Source organism: Hyla sarda, chromosome 4 (assembly GCF_029499605.1).
Source record: "Hyla sarda isolate aHylSar1 chromosome 4, aHylSar1.hap1, whole genome shotgun sequence".
Lineage (NCBI taxonomy): Eukaryota > Metazoa > Chordata > Amphibia > Anura > Hylidae > Hyla > Hyla sarda.
Window position 1 is genome coordinate 414,345,191 of NC_079192.1, and position 20,562 is coordinate 414,365,752.

At 46.6% G+C, this 20,562-nt stretch overlaps 2 protein-coding genes across 4 annotated transcripts in view; one reads left to right on the plus strand and one right to left on the minus strand.

Annotated features, from left to right (window-relative positions):
• Positions 1–571: 571 nt before the first annotated feature.
• On the minus strand, positions 572–20,094 carry ARFGAP3 (ADP ribosylation factor GTPase activating protein 3; the record flags this gene model as incomplete). Of its 3 annotated transcripts, none has more annotated exon segments than XM_056517771.1 (12): positions 572–697; positions 806–937; positions 3,189–3,328; positions 3,587–3,633; positions 6,552–6,602; positions 6,950–7,015; positions 10,364–10,451; positions 10,654–10,734; positions 10,896–11,027; positions 12,190–12,262; positions 13,889–14,007; positions 19,882–20,094. In XM_056517771.1, coding segments are annotated over 12 exon segments (1,124 nt in total), but the record flags the coding sequence as incomplete, so codon positions are not given.
• Positions 19,884–20,562, plus strand: part of LOC130267695 (hepatitis A virus cellular receptor 1 homolog) — a 40,668-nt gene continuing 39,989 nt past the window's right edge. The window contains exon 1 of the mRNA XM_056517779.1: positions 19,884–20,110. The gene's annotated coding sequence lies outside the window, so the exon portion shown is untranslated. The remainder of the gene's footprint in view (positions 20,111–20,562) is intronic.

Consider the following 20,562-nt stretch of genomic DNA (forward strand, 5'->3'; position numbering starts at 1 on the left):
TCTATGGGAGGGGGCGTGACATAGACTTGCATTGAGGGGGCGTGGTCATGACATCACGAGCAGGCGTGGCATCACGAGCCTCCACCTCGCATCGCCAGTCATTCGGCATGGAGCGAGGTTTGCTCTGGGCACCGGATTTCTGGGGTGCCGCAGCCGAGATCGTGGGGGTCCCCAGCAGTGGGACCCCCGCGATCAGACATCTTATCCTTTGGAGAGGGCGGAGCACCCCTTTAACCCAAATTGGACCTACGAATGTTGGGTTTATCAATTTTACATACAATTGATCACCTAGGTGATTAATTGTATATAATACTGTCCGCCATCTTGACCTATTGGACCCCCGCAATCGAAGTGCGTGTGGTCCAATGAGTCTTACAAAGCCCCCCTAATACCTCAAATGCCGTCATCAGTATTGATCATGGAATCTGAAGGGTTAATGGTGGACATCAGCGGGATCACTAATGTCCGCCATTAACGTCGGGTTCCCGGCTGTTGCAAGACAACCCCTACAATGTATCTGTACCCCCCAGACTGTCAGACAGGACGGTCGGCGACTATTGTAATATCTCACCGGGATCGGGTGCTGCTGAAGAAGTCGTCCGGGCCGTCGTCATGATAGGTCTTCTTGGGTTTGGACGTCCTCGGGGCTTCCTGCTCGATAGTTTGCATTTCTGCGAGGACGGAATGTGAGATCCCGCTGAGGAACCGAGAGAAGGATGTAAGTCAATAAGATAAATAAGCGCCCCCTATGTGTGACCCTGTGTAATGACGATCCTCGGGGACTCTGCCAGGTCACTTCTCCTACCTCCGATTTCCGAATCCCATCCCGAGGCGCTCGGCTTCCGCCTTTTTCTTTGCCGGGAGATTCTTCATCTTCTCGTCGTCCTTCTGCTTCTGAATTTCCATTTCTTTGTAAGCGAGACGGAGAGAGGAAACTCTAATGGAGCAGACACCGAGAGACCACGTTACAGCAGAGCCGCGTCACCTATCTACTGTATATACTGTAATTACCGAGAGGAGAGCGCCATCTAGTGGTCAGCACAGCACAACCTACCTGTGTGCTACATACATTACTTATCCTGTACTGATCCTGAGTTATATCCTGTATTATACTCCAGAGCTGTACTCACTATTCTGCTGGTGAGGTCACTGTGTACATACATTACATTACTTATCCTGTACTGATCCTGAGTTATATCCTGTATTATACTCCAGAGCTGTTCTCACTATTCTGCTGGTGAGGTCACTGTGTACATACATTACATTACTTATCCTGTACTGATCCTGAGTTATATCCTGTATTATACTCCAGAGCTGTACTCACTATTCTGCTGGTGGAGTCACTGTGTACATACATTACATTACTTATCCTGTACTGATCCTGAGTTATAGCCTGTATTATACTCCAGAGCTGTACTCACTATTCTGCTGGTGAGGTCACTGTGTACATACATTACATTACTTATCCTGTACTGATCCTGAGTTATATCCTGTATTATACTCCAGAGCTGTACTCACTATTCTGCTGGTGAGGTCACTGTGTACATACATTACATTACTGATCCTGTACTGATCCTGAGTTATATCCTGTATTATACCCCAGAGCTGTACTCACTATTCTGCTGGTGAGGTCACTGTGTACATACATTACATTACTTATCCTGTACTGATCCTGAGTTATATCCTGTATTATACTCCAGAGCTGTACTCACTATTCTGCTGGTGAGATCACTGTGTATATACATTACATTTGCTTATCCTGTACTGATCCTGAGTTATATCCTGTATTATACTCCAGAGCTGTACTCACTATTCTGCTGGTGAGATCACTGTGTACATACATTACATTACTTATCCTGTACTGATCCTGAGTTATATCCTGTATTATACTCCAGAGCTGTACTCACTATTCTGCTGGTGAGGTCACTGTGTACATACATTACATTACTTATCCTGTACTGATCCTGAGTTATATACTGTATTATACTCCAGAGCTGTACTCACTATTCTGCTGGTGAGGTCACTGTGTACATACATTACATTACTTATCCTGTACTGATCCTGAGTTATATCCTGTATTATACTCCAGAGCTGTACTCACTATTCTGCTGGTGAGGTCACTGTGTACATACATTACATTACTTATCCTGTACTGATCCTGAGTTATATCCTGTATTATACTCCAGAGCTGTACTCACTATTCTGCTGGTGAGGTCACTGTGTACATACATTACATTACTGATCCTGTACTGATCCTGAGTTATATCCTGTATTATACCCCAGAGCTGTACTCACTATTCTGCTGGTGAGGTCACTGTGTACATACATTACATTACTTATCCTGTACTGATCCTGAGTTATATCCTGTATTATACTCCAGAGCTGTACTCACTATTCTGCTGGTGAGATCACTGTGTATATACATTACATTTGCTTATCCTGTACTGATCCTGAGTTATATCCTGTATTATACTCCAGAGCTGTACTCACTATTCTGCTGGTGAGATCACTGTGTACATACATTACATTACTTATCCTGTACTGATCCTGAGTTATATCCTGTATTATACCCTAGAGCTGTACTCGCTATTCTGCTGGTGAGGTCACTGTGTACATACATTACATTACTTATCCTGTACTGATCCTGAGTTATATCCTGTATTATACTCCAGAGCTGTACTCACTATTCTGCTGGTGAGGTCACTGTGTACATACATTACATTACTTATCCTGTACTGATCCTGAGTTATATCCTGTATTATACTCCAGAGCTGTACTCACTATTCTGCTGGTGAGGTCACTGTGTACATACATTACATTACTTATCCTGTACTGATCCTGAGTTATATCCTGTATTATACTCCAGAGCTGTACTCACTATTCTGCTGGTGAGGTCACTGTGTACATACATTACATTACTTATCCTGTACTGATCCTGAGTTATATCCTGTATTATACTCCAGAGCTGGACTCACTATTCTGCTGGTGAGGTCACTGTGTACATACATTACATTACTTATCCTGTACTGATCCTGAGTTATATCCTGTATTATACCCCAGAGCTGTACTCACTATTCTGCTGGTGATGTCACTGTGTACATACATTACATTACTTATCCTGTACTGATCCTGAGTTATATCCTGTATTATACCTCAGAGCTGCACTCACTATTCTGCTGTATACTCACATGGGCTCCTCGGTCTTCTTACTGACATTGCTCAGCTCCTGCTCCTTGATCTTGTCGATGTTCTGCGCTTGCTTCTCGATCTCGCTGAAGCTCTTGCTGCTCACCTTCTGGGCCCCCAGTCCAGCCTTTTTGGCCCCGAGCTGCAGAATGGAGGAGATATACAGAGATCCGTTATATAGGGAGCGGCTGATCAGTCACATGACATAAATGTCTCTGCCTATTAGACCACAGCTGCAGTCACAATTCCGCAGAGCTGAAATCTCCCAGCATTCCCTGCTTGTTCAGGGTCTTGTCATGTGATCAGGGTCACCTGACATCGGGAGGACGGCTCAGCTTCCTGTGAATGCAGCTCCGGCGGTGGTAAATGTGTACGGTACGGTGCATACGGCGTCTCTCACCCCTTTTTTGGCCGGTCCGGGCTTCTTCTTGAAGAGTGACCCGCCTTCTGCAAGTGAAAGAACAGACGTTACCGCGCCGCAAAGACCTAGCGGGAGAACGGACGGAAAATCGACGCGGCGGCAAGCCAGAATTACAGGGGAGCACGTGACACAAGCGCAGCCAAGGAAACCGGGAATACAGCACAAGGTTCCGGAACGTTCCGAGAAGCGGAGACTTACCGACAGAGGCCGAGAAGTGGTCACACATGCATCAGCGAGAGTAGAGTTAGAACCCCGACACTACAATGGGGCCCGTCCCGCTCGCTCTGGGGCCCCCAGGACAATCAGTATTGGAAAATAATGTAAATTGCAACAACAGCGACATCTGCTGGTGACACAAGGAAATGCACTAAATCGCATTTCTTATATAGGCCATTACTAGAGCAGTGTTTCCCAAGCAGGGTGCCTCCAGATGTTGCAAAACTACAACTCCCAGCATGCCCGGACAGCCAACGGTTGTCCGGGCATGCTGGGAGTTGTAGTTTTGCAACATCTGGAGGCACCTTGCTTGGGAAACACTGTACTAGAGAATAACGTAGAGGTTCTTGTGTGTGCCCTGTGCTTACCTGTTTTACCTGATGTGGCAGGCAGGGAGGTTTTCAGTCATAATGATTAAAAATTCCCTAATGCTGCCTACAATATCCATGAACCCTCTTGGCTTTGCAGAGAGAAAGAGGGTGTGGAGTCTTATCACTGCACCTTATTATTTGGCACTTTGTGCTGTTGTGTTGGGAATTACATAATTTTCCCCCATGGTGTATCAAAACCTTTTCACCATTTCCAGGAGCTCTGCTTGCTGTCAGTGAACGGGGGGGGGGGGGGGGGGGGGGGGTCATTCTTATGTCCAAGACAGAACATAGGTTTCCTTATATTCCACAGCAATTCCTCAGCTAACAGTTTTCAGAGCTGAGGGTTTGTTACAATGTAGTCTCATTTGTTATAATGAACCAAAGCCGGGCAGTTGTAACAAACCCTCAGCTGTGTCCAAAATGTAAAGACGACTGTGCTAAATGCAAGCAGAGATCTTGAAAACTGTGAGGAATCAACATTTACTATAAAAGGCTGCAGAAAGTCTCACTGTACAGCGATTACGCTTACAAAGACTGGACTGGCACTTTAAGAGTGACGCTTGCTCAACCCAGCTGAGCGTGCATGTTATTTATTTATTTTTATTTGTTTATTTTTTCTTTCGGTGGGGAAATAAGACCTGCTGGTCTCATGTGTCCAATCACCGAAGCCGGACTGGACTGACCCTTTAAAAAAGTGATGCATGCTCAACCCAGCTGAGCGTGCATTTTTTTTTTCTCTTTCCTTTTTTTTTCCCTTTCCTTTCAGTGGGGAGAGATGACCTGCCAGCCCCATGTTTTCCAATCACTGTAGTGGGACTGGACTGTCCCTTTAAGAGTGATACTTGCTCAACCCAGCTGAGTGTGCATGTTTTTTTCTTTTCTTTCAGTGGGGACTTGACTGGCCCTTTAAGAGTGATGCTTGCTCAACCCAGCTGAGTGTGCATGTTTTTTTTTCTTTTCTTTCAGTGGGGACTTGACTGGCCCTTTAAGAGTGATGCTTGCTCAACCCAGCTGAGTGTGCATGTTTTTTTTTTTTACCTTCTTCTTTTAGTGGGGAGAGGCAACCTGCCAGCCCCATGTTTTCCAATCACTGTAGTGGGACTGGACTGTCCCTTTAAGAGTGATACATGCCCCACCCAGCTGAGTGTGCATGTTTTTTTCTTTTCTTTCAGTGGGGACTTGACTGGCCCTTTAAGAGTGATGCTTGCTCAATCCAGCTGAGTGTGCATGTTTTTTTCTTTTCTTTCAGTGGGGACTGGGCTGTCCCTTTAAGAGTGATGCATGCCCAACCCAGCTGAGTGTTTATGTTGTTTTTTTTCTCAATGGGGACTGGGCTGTCCCTTTAAGAGTGATGCTTGCTCAACCCAGCTGAGCGTGCATGTTTTCTTTTTCTTCTTTCAGTGGGGAGAGACAACCTGTCAGCCCCATCACTGTTTTTTCCAATCACTGTAGTGGTACTGGACAAGACCTAGACTAGACAAGAGTCATGCATGCCCAACCCAGCTGAGCGTGCATGGTTTGTTTTAGTTTTTTTCCCACTTTTCTCTGTTATTGGAGATATAAAACCTGCCAATCCCATGTGTTCCAATCATTGAACTGGACTGGCCCTTTAAAAGTAATGCTTGCTCAAGCCAGCTGAGCATGTATATATGTATATTTTTTTTTTTTTATTAAATCTTTTTTGCTTAGTTTTTTTTTTCCAGTGGAGAGATCGACCCGGTGGTCCCATGTGTTGAGAACACTAAGGCAGGACTCCAATTACTAGACCACCACCAATGTGGACCCCCCTAACTTGACATCTATCACCAGTAAACCCCCATTCTGTGCACTGAGAGCCATCCCTCTATGAAAGATCTTAGACCAGTGTTTCTTTCCAACCAGGGAGCCTCCGACTGTTGCAAAACTACAACTCCCAGCATGCCCGGACAGCCAAAGGCTGTCCGGGCATGCTGGGAGTTGTAGTTTTGCAACAGCCATAGGCACCTTGGTCGGGAATCACTGTCTTAAAACAATAAAATTCCTTTAATCTGACACTAACAAGTGCCGGATTATCAGACGGTCACAGTCCAATGCGTCCCACCCCAATATTTGCCGTCGTCAATACAGAATCGCGTTTTAATTCTGCGCCGGATTATCGGACTTCGCAGTTTACCGGATGCCGGATTAAAGGAATTTCATCGTCCTATGGGAACACACCCCTGTGAATCCTGATCCGCACCCGTATAAAGGACCACGACGGTGGTGCGGTGGCCCTTTAAGGGGGCGATCAGGTGGGATTTGTATGTGCGGATTATGTAGCGGTGCAGGGGGCGGGGCACAGATCAGTGGAGGCTGAAGCGGAGGAGGAGGAGGATCACCTTTGGCAGCTGCTGCAGCGCTTCCTGCAGACATTAAATTCATTGAATCGTCTGCAACAAAAAGACAGACAAGACAGGTTTACAGGGAGCCACGAGCACAACATCCACAAGGGGGCGCCGCTCCTACTGCCTCCGTACCGGCCCTTTAAGGAGTCGGCTTTGTGGGATTTAAAGGGGGGTTCCGGTGGAAAGCGTCTCCTGGTCTCAACATTCCCCCAACCTGCGGTTCTCCAGCATATGCAAATACTATTCAACCCTCGGCATGCTCCGACATGCTGGGAGTTGTAGTGTTTGCAACAGCTGGAGGGCGAAGTGTTGGGGAACACTGATGTAGAAGGAGCCGCCCCCCCCCCCCTTTAAATATGACATCAGCAATGAGTATGACATCACGGGGTTACCTGGTGCCGCCTTGGGGGACATGCTGAGGCAATCCACGCTCGGCCCGACTTCTGGTTCACCTGAAACTGAACACAAGGTAAAGACAGGTCAGTGGGCGAGACCTCTGCTGGCTGTCAGTGAACGTAGGCACAAAAATATACTTTACTTTATATAACCACATCAAAGTTTCCCCAACCAGGGTGCCTCCAGATGTTGCAAAATAACTGCTCCCAGCATGCCAAAGGCTGTCAGGGCATGCTGGGAGTTGTACTTTTTGAACAGCTGGAGACACACTGAATTAGATACTAGATAAAACTGTTTTTTGTTGTTGTTTTTGTTTTTTTAACCACTTTAAGGGGTTATCCAGGAAAAACTTTTTTTTATACATCAACTGGCTCCAGAAAGTTAAACAGATTTGTAAATTACTTCTATTAAAAAAATCTTAATCCTTTCAGTGCTTATGAGCTGCTGAAGTTGAGTTGTTCTTTTCTAAGTGCTCTCTGATGACATCTGTCTCGGGAACTGTCCAAAGTAGAAGCAAATCCCAATAGTAAACCTCTTCGACTGTGTGCAGTTCCAGAGACAAGCAGAGATGTCAGCAGAGAGCAGTGTTGCCAGACAGAAAACAACAACTCAACTTCAGCAGCTGATAATTATTGGAAGGATTAAGATTTTTTAATAGAAGTAATTTACAAATCTGTTTAACTTTCTGGAGCCAGTTGATATGTAAAAAAAAAAAAAAAGTTTTTACCTGGAATACCCCTTTAAGGACTAAGCCCATTTGGGCCTTAAAAGGGGTACTCCGCTGGAAAAAAAAATTTCTTTAGATCAAATGATGCCAGAAAGTTAAACAGATTTTTTTAATTACTTCCATTAAAAAATCTTAATACTTCCAGTACTTATCAGCTGCTATTTGCTCCACAGGAAGTTTTTTTTCTTTTTGGATTTCCCTTCTGTCTGAGCACAGTGCTCTCTGCCGACACCTGTGTTCATTTTAGGAACTGTCCAGAGCAGGAGCAACTCCCCATAGCAAACCTATGCTGCTCTGGAAAGTATCTGACGTGGACAGAGGTGTCAGCAGAGAGCACTGTGGTCAGACAGAAAGGAAATCAAAAAAGAAAAAAACTTCCTGTGGAGCAAATAGCAGCTGATAAGTACTGGAAGGATTAAGATTTTTAAATAGGAGTCATTTACAAATCTGTTTAACTTTCTGGCAGCAGTTGATTTAAAGAAAATTGTTTTCCAGTGGAGTACCCAAGTTCATTTTTGCGTTTTCGTTTTTTCCTCCTCACCTTCTAAAAATCCATAATTTTTTGTTTTTCCATCCACAGACCCACATTAGGGCTTATTTTTTGTGTGACCAATTGTACTTTGTAAATGACATCACTCATTTTACCATAAAATGTACGGCGTAACCAAAAATTATTTATTTTGTGAGGAAATTAAAAAGAAAACCACAATTTTGCAACTTTTGGAGGGTTTCGTATTCACGCAGTACACTTTACGGTAAAAATGGCGTGTTGTATATATTCTATGGGTCACGACGATTAAAATGATCCCCATGTTAACCCGCTTTACTACTATTGTACCAATAAAAAAAAAAAAAAAAAAAAACATAGCTAACTTTTTTTAAACAAAATTTGGATGTTTTAGGTCGCCCTATTATGACCCCTATAGCCTCCCAATTTTTTCGTATACGGGGCTGTATGAGGGCTAATTTTTTGCACCATGATCTGTCGTTTTTATTGAAACCACTTTTGCGTATGTGACTTTTTTTATGACTTTTTATCAAATTTTTCTGGGATGTGATGTAACCAAAATGCAGCAATTTATGACCTTTTTTTTTTTTTTTTTTTTTTTTTTTTACCTTTAAGTCGTTCACCGATTTTATTTATTATTAACATTATATTTTAATAGTTCGGACATTTACACATGGGGCGATACCAGATGTGTTCATTTATAAATGTTTTTTGTGTTTTTTAAAGGGAAAAGGGGGAATTTTTTATTGGGGGAGGGGCTTATTCACTCCCCCCCCCCCCCACCTACTTTTATTACACTTATATAGACCCCATAGGGGACTATTTAGTTCAATCATTATATTGCATATACTGAACAGTGCTAGGCACTCACGCCCTCCCATAGACTTGCATTGAGAGGGCGGGGCATGAAGTCATTAGGGGGCGGGGCTATGATGTCACAAGCTCCCAGCACCAGCTCCAGTGTTCAGAACAGTTTGTTCCAAATGCTGAGCAGCAGAGTACCCCTTTAAGTACCATCGCATCAGGACAAACATTTTCGTCCTAAGTCATTAAGGGGTTAACATATTAAAAAAAAGATTCCCTCCATAATGCTCATCCCCCCTTTATAAATGATACTAAAGTAAAAAATGTTTATTTAAAAAAAGAAATATATATTTTTTTTTTCTTTTTCTTCAAAAAAAAAAAAAATCCCCTTTTTTAATGGAAAAACGGGAGCATTTGAATTTTTTTTTATTATGGAAGGTTAAAAAAATAATTCAAGTTCTTTTCTTGTTTTTAAATTTTTTGAAAAAAAATTAAAAAAATTCTAAATAAAATTAAATTTCCATTTTCCACTAAAAAGATAAAATAATTAAATAAAATGTAAAAAAACAAACAATCACCCCCATTTTCCCAATTATTATTGTTTTAACATAATAAAAAAAAAATCTCTAATAAAATTGTAATGATCCTTTTTACATTTAAAATAATGTTTCATATATATTTATTTTTTTTTTTTTTTTTTAAATCCCCTCCTTAAAGGGGTACTCCGGTGGAAAACTTTTTTTTTTTTTTTTTTTTTTTTTTTATGAACTGGTGCCAGGAAGTTAAAAACACATTTGTAAATGACTTCTATTAAAAAAAATCTTCATCCGTTCAGTACTTATTAGCAGCTGTATACTACAGAGGAAATTATGTTCTTTTTTAATTTCTGTTTTGTCTTGTCCACAGTGCTCTCTGCTGACACCTCTGTCCGTGTCCGGAACTGTCCAGAGCAGCATAGGTTTGCTATGGGGAATTTTTCCTACACTGGACAGTTCCTGATACGGACAGAGGTGTCAGCAGAGAGCACTGTGGACAAGACAAAAAAGAAATTAAAAAAGAAAAAGAATTTCCTCTGTAGCATACAGCTGCTAAAAAGTGCTGGAAGGATTAAGATTTTTTAATAGAAGTAATTTACAAATCTGTGTAACTTTCTGGCACCAGTTGATATAAAAATAAAAAAAAGTTTTCCACCGGAGTACCCCTTTAATAAAAATTCTAATCCTCCCCTTTTCGCATCTTTCGATCTGACATTGCTACATGCGGAATTGTTTGAACTATTAAAAAAAGAAATGCTGGGAGTTGTAGTTTTGCACCGTCTGGAGGTCTTTTACGCTGTTCAATGTCAGACATTTACATAGGACTGCCGGGTACCTTCTTTGCTGTCAGGGACGGGCTGCGGTGCGCTCAGGTTTATCAGATCATCCGATACCTGCGGCTCCTCCCATTCCGTATTTCTGATCTGCTGAGAGAAGGATCACAAATCATCTGGAAATCCTGATAATCCGGCACGTGGCCCCAATATATTCCTGCGCTGGATTAGCAGGAAGTTCTCCCGATCTGAAGACAACGGAGAAGCCTGGAACGTTCCGGAAATCCGCCACAATACGGACCATAGGAATGGCGGATTATCGGAATCCATACACAGAATACTGTACTGATACCTCCACATGAGACGAGAAGAAGTCTTCTTCTTCCTTCTCCTTGGGGGACAGAGGGGGCGCCGCGCAGCCATCGATCCAGAGCTGTCAATAATAAAAGGACACAGGTAACTGGATAAGCTGCGGATCGTTTCCCATAACAAATCCTCTGCTTGCTGTCAGTGAATGAGAACGTGATAACTAGAGGATGAGCTGTGCAGATCAGGCCCCTAGTGGTGGACAGGGGTATAGCATGGTTTACTTACGTGGGTGCCGTGCCTCCTTGTCGCCTGGGTCGCGAGGGCCTTTATCTTCTCCCTGTACAGACTGGCGGCTCGGCTGTTGTACTTGGCGTTGGAATCGTTGGTGGTGCAGCCGTGCTGCCGGAAGAAGACCAGCTGCAAGGACGAAACGTGCGGACGTAAGACGATGCCAGAAACCATCCGAGTGCCACAGATTACATCCCACCAGAGGGCAACACATCAATCTCTCTCTCTCCCTAGCCTCTAGGTCTTCCCCGTGGGCTCTAGGTCTCTCTCTCCCTCTCTCCCCCGTGGGCCCTAGGTCTCTCCCCCCCCCCCCCCCCCACCCATGGGCTCTAGGTCTCTCTCTTTTTTGTCTCCCGTGGGCTCTCGGTCTCTCTCCCCTGTGGGCTCTAGGTCTCTCTCTCCCCTGTGGGCTCTAGGTCTCTCCCCCCCCCCCCTACCCATGGGCTCTAGGTCTCTCTCTTTTTTGTCTCCCATGGGCTCTAGGTCTCTCTCTTGTGTCCCGTGGGCTCTAGGTCTCTCTCTTGTCTCCCGTGGGCTCTAGGTCTCTCTCTTTTTTGTCTCCCATGGGCTCTAGGTCTCTCTCGTCTCCCATGGGCTCTAGGTCTCTCTCTTTTTTGTCTCCCATGGGCTCTAGGTCTCTCTCTTGTCTCCCGTGGGCTCTTGGTCGCTCTCTCTCTCCTGTGGGCTCTAGGTCTCTCTCCCCGTGGGCTTTAGGTCTCTCTCTTTTTATCTCCCGTGGGCTCTCGGTCTCTCTCCCCTGTGGGCTCTAGGTCTCTCTCTCCCCTGTGGGCTCTAGGTCTCTCCTCCCCCCCCCTACCCATGGGCTCTAGGTCTCTCTCTTTTTTGTCTCCCATGGGCTCTAGGTCTCTCTCTTGTGTCCCGTGGGCTCTTGGTCGCTCTCTCTCTCCTGTGGGCTCTAGGTCTCTCTCCCCGTGGGCTTTAGGTCTCTCTCTTTTTATCTCCCGTGGGCTCTAGGTCTCTCTCCCCTGCGGGCTCTAGGTCTCTCTCTTTTTGTCTCCCGTGGGCTCTAGGTCTCTATTTTTTGTGTCCCGTGGGCTTTAGGTCTCTATTTTTTGTGTCCCGTGGGCTCTCTCTTTCTTTCTGATTGGCTCTAGGTCTCTCCTTAGGTCCTTCTCTCCACTAGGCCCTAGGTCTCTCTCTCTCTCTCCGCTGGGCACTAGGTGTCACTTTCTCTCTCTCCCACGAGCTCTAGGTCTCTCTCTCTCTCCCCCACCCACCAGACTCTCTGCCTCCCTGACCTGTATATTACAGATCACCGTAACAGACTTACCGCGTTAGTATTTCCTCCGACCTGCATGCACCGCAGCTGGAACCACGACCAGTTTGAATCCAGTTCAGTTGATCTTTTAAAAAAGAATAAAAAAAAAAATTGATGTATAAAATATAGAGAAATCTTTGTATTTATCAAGGACATTTACTTAGAAGCACCTGGCTACTACTTACCCTCTTAATTACTATGGCAGCTTTATGGGTGTACTTAAATCTTCACACACCCCTTCTGTGTTTCCGGTCGGCTCAATTTTGCCCCGTATGCGGTTTTCCCACCGGACCTAAAACTGCGGTTTTAGGTCCGGTGGGAAAAACCGCAAAGGGGGCAAAAATGAGCCGACCGGGAACAGCGTTTCACTCCGGTCAGTTCATTGAAAGACATTACATACGGGCCGCATACGGCAGGGATACAGGAGCGCCCGGCCTTAGCTCCCTCCCCAGCAGTATGCGGTCCCGTATTGCTAAAAACGTGATGTGAACCCAGCCCTAGAGGGGTACTCTGGTGAAACATTTTTTTTTTTTTTTTTTTTAAATCAACTGGTGCCAGAAAGTTAAACAGATTTGTAAATCACTTCTATTAAGAAATCTTAATCCTTCCAGTATTTTATAACAGCTGTATGCTACAGAGGAAATTCTTTTCTTTTTTGACTTGACCACAGTGCTCTCTGCTGACACCTCTGTCCATGTCAGGAACTGTCCAGAGCAGCATAGGTTTGCTATGGGGATTTTCTCCTGCTCTGGACAGTTCCCGATACGGGCATCAGGTGTCAGCAGAGAGCACTGTGGACAAGACAAAAAAAAAAAAGAGGAAGGATTAAGGTTGTTCTTTTCTGTCTAATTCCTCTCTGATGACACCTGTCTCAGGAAACGCCCAGTTTAGAAGCAAATCCCCATAGAAAACCTCTTCTAAACTGGGTGTTTCCTGAGACACGTGTCATCAGAGAGCACTTAGACAGAAAAGAACAACCTTAACTTCAGAAGCTCATAAGTACTGAAAGGATTAAGATTTTTTAATAGAAGTAATTTACAAATCTGTTTAACTTTCTGGGGCCAGTTGATATATATATAAAAAAATACGTTTTTTCCTGGATAACCCCTTTAAATAATAAAGTGTAATCTTCTGTTGCGGTTGACGTTGCATTTTACTAATTTCTTTCTTTTTTTAATGATGTCCGGACACTCGAACCATAGAATTCAGAGAGTGAACTTTCTACGTATGTATTTAGGGATGTCGTCTTTGGCGCGCTCACAATGTGATCTGTTATGAGGATATATGATAACCTGTATTACTGTATTGATATAATCCTTTATGACACTTCTTTGGATCACATGATCTGATCACATGATCTCATTAGTGATGTCTCCTGGAATTTAATGATTATCAAAGATGCATAACCAGCTACACCGGGAGGACCGGACAAGCGCCATGATCTCATCCGGAGGACGTACAGATCGCGCCGCTCTCCTCATCATCATCAAGATCATCCTGGACACGGAAGATCTGAGGAAATATAACTGGGACCAGTGAGACCCAGACTGGGAGGACTGGAGAATCAGGACTGAACCCATCTCCCCGGATCAGTATACACTTGGGTCAAACCAGGTCGACCTACGATTATACAATGAATGGATCGCAGGACGTACAGGACACGGTGGGGGATGAACCATAAATGGACGACAAACCACCAATTGGTACTTACCTGATGAAACTGAGATGAACTCCGAGAGATCGGTGAGTCCCTGAGCAGTCGATGCATAAGAAGACGCCATATGTAATACTGGCCCAACTCGGGTTCTTGGCCCCACAGTCAAAGCAAACCTGATGAAAGAGTCCAACATGACATTACTGATCCTGTATTATCCTCCAGAGCTGCACTCACTATTCTGCTGGTGAGGTCACTGTGTACATACATTACTGATCCTGTACTGATCCTGCGTTATATCCTGTATTATACTCCAGAGCTGTACTCACTATTCTGCTGGTGAGGTCACTGTGTACATACATTACATTACTTATCCTGTACTGATCCTGAGTTATATCCTGCATTATACTCCAGAGCTGTACTCACTATTCTGCTGGTGAGGTCACTGTGTACATACATTACATTACTTATCCTGTACTGATCCTGAGTTATATTCTGTATTATCCTCCAGAGCTGTACTCACTATTCTGCTGGTGAGATCACTGTGTACATACATTACATTACTTATCCTGTACTGATCCTGAGTTATATCCTGTATTATACCCCAGAGCTGTACTCACTATTCTGCTGGTGAGGTCACTGTGTACATACATTACATTACTTATCCAGTACTGATCCTGAGTTATATCCTGTATTATACTCCAGAGCTGTACTCACTATTCTGCTGGTGAGGTCACTGTGTACATACATTACATTACTTATCCTGTACTGATCCTGAGTTATATCCTGTATATACTCCAGAGCTGCGCTCACTATTCTGCTGGAGAGGTCACTGTGTACATACATTACTTATCCTGTACTGATCCTGAGTTATATCCTGTATTATACTCCAGAGCTGTACTCACTATTCTGCTGGTGGGGTCACTGTGTACATACATTACATTACTTATCCTGTACTGATCCTGAGTTATATCCTGTATTATACTCCAGAGCTGCACTCACTATTCTGCTGGTGAGGTCACTGTGTACATACATTACTTATCCTGTACTGATCCTGAGTTATATCCTGTATTATACTCCAGAGCTGCACTCACTATTCTGCTGGGGAGGTCACTGTGTATATACATTACATTACTTATCCTGTACTGATCCTGAGTTATATCCTGTATTATACCCCAGAGCTGTACTCACTATTCTGCTGGTGAGATCACTGTGTACATACATTACATTACTTATCCTGTACTGATCCTGAGTTATATCCTGTATTATACCCTAGAGCTGTACTCACTATTCTGCTGGTGAGGTCACTGTGTACATACATTACATTACTTATCCTTTACTGATCCTGAGTTATATCCTGTATTATACTCCAGAGCTGTACTCACTATTCTGCTGGTGAGGTCACTGTATATACATTACATTACTTATCCTGTACTGATCCTGAGTTATATCCTGTATTATACTCCAGAGCTGTACTCACTATTCTGCTGGTGAGGTCACTGTGTACATACATTACTTATCCTGTACTGATCCTGAGTTATATGAAAGTATTTGCCCCCCTGTATTATGGGTCTGATGCCGTCATCACTAGACATTTGTTATCCTTGGCAGCTATAAATAAAGTTTTATATCGTATTAATCATAGAGGGAGGACACCGCCCTCAGACAGGACTAAGCGCTCGGTGATTTAGTCAGTGACAGCTCCTGGGTGTACGAGGCATCAACTTACATCCATTTACCTGTAATGATGCAGATGAAATCCACTTCATGTCATATAAAACAGCGCCACTCTTGTGTACAGGCTGGGTCCGGTATTGCAGCTCAACCCTTATGATGTCACTGCAGCTCAGGTAACTGGGGTTTCACCGCAATACCAGACATGGCCAGAGTGGTGCTGTTGCTGGAAAGAATTTGATGACTGCCAGACGCTGCTGTGAATAAATCCCCGGCCAGGTAAACGTCACCTCTCAGGGGCAAAGGTCCCTGAATATCATCCCGTCACCCTCAACCTTTGACCCACTCGGGATTGGAGCCAAAATCTCATAACAACAACCTGCAGAGTCAAACTGTGGCCCTCCAGATGTTGCAAAACTTCAACTCCCAGCATGCCGGGACAGCCAAAAACCTGTCTGCCTCCTACAGAGGATCCACACTGATCATGAAAGGTAAATCAAGGCTTCCCTTTTGCAAAACCAACTCCCAGCATGCTCGGACAGTGAAAACACCTGTCTGCCTCCTCCAGAGGATCCACACTGATCATGAAAGGTAAATCAAGGCTTCCCTTTTGCAAAACCAACTCCCAGCATGCTCGGACAGTGAAAACACCTGTCTGCCTCCTCCAGAGGATCCACACTGATCATGAAAGGTAAATCAATGCTTCCCTTTTGCAAAACTTCAACTCCCAGCATGCCCGGACAGCCATCGGCTGTCCGGGCATGCTGGGAGTTGAAGTTTTGCAACAGCTGGAGGGCCACAGCTTGAGACCACTGATCTAGACTTAGTTTTCAAGATCTCTGCTTACTGTCAGCGAACAGGAACTTTCAGCTCACAAAGGTTACTAGTCTTTCTCCAGTTCTGGTTATGACCTCAGACCTGCACTGATAACGTTTCTATTCACTGACAGCAGCGGTGGAGGTTGTTCTGCTTGTTTATGTGGAGATGAGCGGCAGCTGCTGGATGTACAGGTGACCGGGTACATGGTGACAAACCCTCAGCTGTGAGCCCTCGGCCTCTAGAAAAAAAACGAGAATGGTCCTATTCAGCGACAGGTAGCAGAGGTCTTGAAAAAGGGGAGAAATTTCTCTCTCCAGTGGAGGTGACTCAGGAGATTATCCAGAAATTTCATAGTCGAAGGCTACACCGCACCACGTGACCGCAAAAATAAACTACACCACACCATGTGACCGCAAAAATAAACTACACTGCACCATGTGACCGCAAAAATAAACTACACCGCACCATGTGACCGCAAAAATAAACTACACCGCACCACGTGACCGCAAAAATAAACTACACCGCACCATGTGACCGCAAAAATAAACTACACCGCACCATGTGACCGCAAAAATAAACTACACCACACCATGTGACCGCAAAAATAAACTACACCACACCATGTGACCGCAAAAATAAACTACACCGCACCACGTGACCGCAAAAATAAACTACACCGCACCACGTGACCACAGCAAGGCGCTACACCGCACCATGTGACCGCAAAAATAAACTACACCGCACCACGTGACCACGGCAAGGCGCTACACCGCACCATGTGACCGCAAAAATAAACTACACCGCACCATGTGACCGCAAAAATAAACTACACCGCACCATGTGACCGCAAAAATAAACTACACCGCACCATGTGACCGCAAAAATAAACTACGCCGCACCATGTGACCGCAAAAATAAACTACGCCGCACCATGTGACCGCAAAAATAAACTACGCCGCACCATGTGACCGCAAAAATAAACTACACAGCACCATGTGACCGCAAAAATAAACTACACAGCACCATGTGACCACAGCAAGGCGCTACACTGCACTATGTGACCACAGCCGAAGGTAGCACAGCAGCATGGGGGAGATTTATCACAAACCTGTGTAGAGGAAGAGGGGTTCAGTTGCCCATAGCAACCAGAGGCCTGAAAAATGAAAGAAGCGATCTGATTGGTTGCTATGGGCAACTGAACCCCTCTTCCTCTACACAGGTTTGTGATAAATCTCCCCCATGTGACCACAGACAAACACTACACCGCACCATGTGACCATAGCCAATATTACCCACACTGCACCTGGGCTGGCAGGTGACCCCCATCACTCAGAGGACACAGCTGTCGGGGGTCTACAGAGCAGGGGACACAGCTGTCGGGGGTCTACAGAGCAGGGGACACAGCTGTCGGGGGTCTACAGAGCAGGGGACACAGCTGTCGGGGGTCTACAGAGCAGGGGACACAGCTGTCGGGGGTCTACAGAGCAGGGGACACAGCTGTCGGGGGTCTACAGAGCAGGGGACACAGCTGTCCGGGGTCTACAGAGCAGGGGACACAGCTGTCCGGGGTCTACAGAGCAGGGGACACAGCTGTCCGGGGTCTACAGAGCAGGGGACACAGCTGTCCGGGGTCTACAGAGCAGGGGACACAGCTGTCCGGGGTCTACAGAGCAGGGGACACAGCTGTCCGGGGTCTACAGAGCAGGGGACACAGCTGTCGGGGGTCTACAGATCAGGGGACACAGCTGTCGGGGGTCTACAGATCAGGGGACACAGCTGTCGGGGGTCTACAGATCAGGGGACACAGCTGTCGGGGGTCTACAGATCAGGGGACACAGCTGTCGGGGGTCTACAGATCAGAGGACACAGCTGTCGGGGGTCTACAGATCAGAGGACACAGCTGTCGGGGGTCTACAGATCAGAGGACACAGCTGTCGGGGGTCTACAGATCAGGGGACACAGCTGTCGGGGGTCTACAGATCAGGGGACACAGCTGTCGGGGGTCTACAGATCAGGGGACACAGCTGTCGGGGGTCTACAGATCAGGGGACACAGCTGTCGGGGGTCTACAGATCAGGGGACACAGCTGTCGGGGGTCTACAGATCAGGGGACACAGCTGTCGGGGTCTATAGATCAGGGGACACAGCTGTCGGGGTCTATAGATCAGGGGACACAGCTGTCGGGGTCTACAGATCAGGGGACACAGCTGTCGGGGTCTACAGATCAGGGGACACAGCTGTCGGGGTCTACAGAGCAGAGGACACAGCTGTCGGGGTCTACAGATCAGGGGACACAGCTGTCGGGGTCTACAGAGCAGAGGACACAGCTGTCGGGGTCTACAGATCAGGGGACACAGCTGTCGGGGTCTACAGATCAGGGGACACAGCTGTCGGGGGTCTACAGATCAGAGGACACAGCTGTCGGGGTCTATAGAGCAGGGGACACAGCTGTCGGGGTCTATAGAGCAGAGGACACAGCTGTCGGGGTCTATAGAGCAGAGGACACAGCTGTCGGGGTCTATAGATCAGGGGACACAGCTGTCGGGGGTCTATAGAGCAGGGGACACAGCTGTCGGGGTCTATAGATCAGGGGACACAGCTGTCGGGGTCTATAGATCAGGGGACACAGCTGTCGGGGGTCTACAGATCAGGGGACACAGCTGTCGGGGGTCTACAGATCAGGGGACACAGCTGTCGGGGGTCTACAGATCAGAGGACACAGCTGTCGGGGTCTATAGATCAGAGGACACAGCTGTCGGGGTCTATAGATCAGAGGACACAGCTGTCGGGGTCTATAGAGCAGAGGACACAGCTGTCGGGGTCTACAGATCAGGGGACACAGCTGTCGGGGTCTATAGATCAGGGGACACAGCTGTCGGGGTCTATAGATCAGGGGACACAGCTGTCGGGGTCTATAGATCAGGGGACACAGCTGTCGGGGTCTATAGATCAGGGGACACAGCTGTCGGGGTCTATAGATCAGGGGACACAGCTGTCGGGGGTCTACAGATCAGGGGACACAGCTGTCGGGGGTCTACAGATCAGGGGACACAGCTGTCGGGGGTCTACAGATCAGGGGACACAGCTGTCGGGGGTCTACAGATCAGGGGACACAGCTGTCGGGGGTCTATAGATCAGGGGACACAGCTGTCGGGGGTCTATAGATCAGGGGACACAGCTGTCGGGGTCTATAGATCAGGGGACACAGCTGTCGGGGGTCTACAGATCAGGGGACACAGCTGTCGGGGTCTACAGATCAGGGGACACAGCTGTCGGGGTCTACAGATCAGGAGACACAGTAGTCGGCCCCGCCCCAATAGCTCAGACGCGTTGTCGGCCCCGCCCCCATAGCTCAGGTGAGTTGTCTGGCTCCGCCTACAGCCTGTGACATCATATGCCGACAACTCTCGTGCGTACACCGAGCACTTGTCGTACAGTTGTCGCCCCCTACCGTACATCCGTATATCCACACAGTACCCCGGTATGTCCCGGCCGCCGTCGGCACCACCATACCCCCGGTGATGATGCCGAGGACCCCGCCGCCCCCCAGGACTCACCTTGTTGGTGGGCACGGAGCGGAGCCGCTTGAAGATGGCGGAGATGTCCGGCTTGTGAGGCTCGCTCATGATTCCGCCGCTAACACCGAACAACCGGCGCTGTACACTGAGGGCCACGTCAACAACCGCCTACTACGTCACCAGAGCCCGCCCTCTTCCCGCTACGTCACCACTACAGACACGCCCTTCTACTGGGAGACGTGGGAGACAGAAGCCCCGCCCCTGTCTGGTAGGAAACCCCGCCCTTTCCTGTCACTGATGTCACTGCGAGGAGAGGAAGTGATGAGGGAAGTTTATAAACTAAGTTATGTATAGCGCATAAAGTATCACAGCTTAGATACACGGCTCAGCAGACGGTATCATAGCACATAGGCTCAGATACACGGCTCAGCAGATGGTATCACAGCACATAGGCTTAGATACACGGCTCAGCAGATGGTATAGCACATAGGCTTAGATACACGGCTCAGCAGACGGTATTACAGCACATAGGCTTAGATACACGGCTCAGCAGACGGTATCACAGCACATAGGCTTAGATACACGGCTCAGCAGATGGTATCATAGCACATAGGCTCAGATACACGGCTCAGCAGACGGTATCACAGCACATAGGCTTAGATACACGGCTCAGCAGACAGTATCACAGCACATAGGCTTAGATACGCGGCTCAGCAGACG